The sequence below is a fragment of the Geospiza fortis genome, unplaced genomic scaffold, assembly GCF_000277835.1.
Source record: "Geospiza fortis unplaced genomic scaffold, GeoFor_1.0 scaffold1340, whole genome shotgun sequence".
Lineage (NCBI taxonomy): Eukaryota > Metazoa > Chordata > Aves > Passeriformes > Thraupidae > Geospiza > Geospiza fortis.
Genome location: NW_005055188.1, coordinates 16,076 through 18,765, shown reverse-complemented (window position 1 = coordinate 18,765; position 2,690 = coordinate 16,076). Strand labels below are relative to the sequence as shown.

The following is a 2,690-nucleotide window of genomic DNA, read 5'->3' as shown; positions in this document are numbered from 1 at the left end:
GTTGCTAAGGGGTGTGGTTTGTTGCTAAGGGAGGCATTAGCATATAAGGAAAATGCCAAAGTGTTGCTTAATGAGGGGTTGCTAAGGGGCGTGGCTTGTTGCTATGGAGAGCCATTGCCAAATATGGGCATTTCTAAGGGGCGTGGCTTGTTGCTATGGGGCCATTACCATATAAGCATTGCTTTATGAAGGGTTGCTAAGGGGTGGGGCTTGTTGCTAAGGCAGGTATTACCATATAAGGGCATTGCTAAAGGGCAGGACTTGTGGCTGGGGAGCATTTTGGGGATTCCTAAGGGGCGTGGCTTGTTGCTACAGTGGGATTTCCATATAAGGAAAATGCCAAAGCATTGCTTAATGAGGGGTTGCTAAGGGGCGTGGCTTGTTGGTAAGGCAAGGCATTGTCATGTAAGGGGGTTGCTAAGGGGCGTGGCTGGTTGCCAAGTAAGGTATTACCATATAAGGAAAATGCCAAAGCGTTGCTTTATGAGGGGTTGCTAGGGGCGTGGCTTGTTGCTATGGTGGTACCGTATAAGGAAACCGCCAAACCTTTGCTTTTTGAGGGGTTGCTAAGGGGCGTGGCTTGTTGCTAAGCCAAGGCATTGCCATATACGGGGGTTGCTAAGGGGCGTGGCTTGTTGCTATGGGTCCATTACCATATAAGGGGGTAAATTGGGGGCGCGGCTTGTTTAAAATTCTTATTTTTTCCCAAAAATCTCCAATTTTTCCCCAAATTTCGCAGCCCCAGGACGATTATTCGGTGCTTTTTGAGGACACCTCCTACGCCGACGGTTACTCCCCGCCCCTGAACGTGGCCCAGCGCTACGTGGTGGCCTGCAAAGAGACCAAAAAAAAGTGAATTTTTGAGAAATATGACCCAAAATTTCAGAAAAATTACCCAAAATTTGAAAAGAGTGGCATGGATATAGGGGGGGAGGGGAAAATGAGATTTTTGAGGGGTAAAAATGGGATTTAATGGGAAAAAATGGGAAAAAAATTTGATTTTTTTAATGAGGGAAAATGGGGATTTTGTGGGGAGAAATTGGGATTTTTTTTAGGGCAATAAATGGGATTTATAAAGGGGAAATTGGGGTTTTTAAGGGTAAAAATTGGGAATTTTGGGGGGAAAATTTTTGGATTTTTTGGGGGGTAAAAATAAGGATTTTTTTCAGGAAAAATGGGGGTTTCATGGGGAAAAAATTGGGATTTTTATGAGGAAAAAATCGTGATTTTTATGGTGGGAAATTGGGATTTTTTTGAGGGAAACGGAAAATTTTTTGGGGAAAAAAAAGGGATTTTTGTGGGAAAAAAATGAGATTTTTTGGGGATAAAATGGAAGCTTAGGGGAGGAAATTTGGGATTTTTATGGGGAAAAATGGGAGTTTTGGAGGGAAACTGGAAAGTTTTGGGGGAAAATTTGGGATTTTTATCGGGGGAAAATTAGGAATTTGTGAGGGAAAATTTAGGATTATTTTGGGAAAAAGTTGTGGTTTTTATGGGGAAAATTTGGAATTTTTTAGGTGAAAAAATTGGATATTTTGGGGGGAAATTGAAGATATTTTTGGGGAAAGTTTGGGTTTCTAAGGGGCAATAATTGGGAATTTTTGTGGGGAAATGTGGAATTTTTCTGGCAAAAATGAGAAAAAAAGTTCCAAAATTTGGAAAAAAACCCTGAAAATTTTTGGGAGGGTTTGAAGGACCCCAAAAAATGAAATTGATGAAAAAAAACGGGAAAAAAAGGTTAAAAAATACGTAAATAAAAGGAATTTGATATCTCCAAATGGGGGCCAAAAGGGGGAGGGGCAGAATGAAAATTACATCATAGGGGCGTGGCCCAACAAACCCACGCCCTGTAAAATAACAAACAGTTTAATTTTATTATAAAAAATGAATTTTATTAGAAATAAATAAAGTTTAAAATGGTAAAATCGCAGTGTGGGTGTGGCTTCATGTGGGGGCGGAGCTTGGGATGATGATGTCATCAGGCTCCGCCCATTCCTCTTCAGGTTCCGCCTCTCCCAGGCAGCGGCGAATCAGATCTCCCCACAGGAGGTGGGTGTGGCACCTGGGGGTGGGGTCAGAGTGAGGACACGCCCCCTTGGACAAGCCCCGCCTACATCAGATTTCCTTATAAGGAAAATTACCCATAGCAACAAACCCCGCCCCTTAGCAACCACTTTAACTTTGCGCTATAAGGACAATCTCCCATAGCAACAAGCCCCGCCCCTTAGCAACCACTTTAAACTTTGCCATAGAAGGAAAAGGGTCCCATAGCAACAGGCTCCGCCCCCTAGAATTCCATGGCAACAAGCTCCACCCCCCTAGCGACCATTGGAAACTTTGCTATAGGGCAAAGAGCTCTTAGCAACAAGCCCTGCCCCCTAGCAACAGGCTCCTCCCCCTGGCAGCCATCTTGAACAATTTCCTTATGGAGAAAAACATTTAGAAACAAGCTCCGCCCCCTGGCAGCCATTTTGGAACCTTTCCTTATAAGGTAAAAAGGTTTTAGAAATAAGCCCCTCCCCTTGGCAGCCATCTTGGAATTTTTCCTAATAAGGAAGAAAGGTGATAAAAATAAGCTCCGCCCCCTGGCGGCCATTTTGGAACCTTCCCTTATAAAGTAAAAGGCCCTTTAACAATAAGCCCCGCCCCCAAACAGAAGCCCCGCCCCTTTTTTCACCTGGGACAGGCGC

General features: G+C 43.8%; 1 protein-coding gene across 1 annotated transcript in view; it reads right to left on the bottom strand.

Moving 5' to 3' along the window:
• Positions 1 to 1,865: 1,865 nt before the first annotated feature.
• LOC102042935 (structure-specific endonuclease subunit SLX1-like) overlaps positions 1,866 to 2,690 on the bottom strand; it is a 3,654-nt gene continuing 2,829 nt past the window's right edge. The window contains 2 exon segments of the mRNA XM_031065752.1: positions 1,866 to 2,062; positions 2,678 to 2,683. Of these exon segments, the coding sequence (XP_030921612.1) occupies positions 1,945 to 2,062; positions 2,678 to 2,683 (124 nt within the window). The 3' untranslated portion in view covers positions 1,866 to 1,944.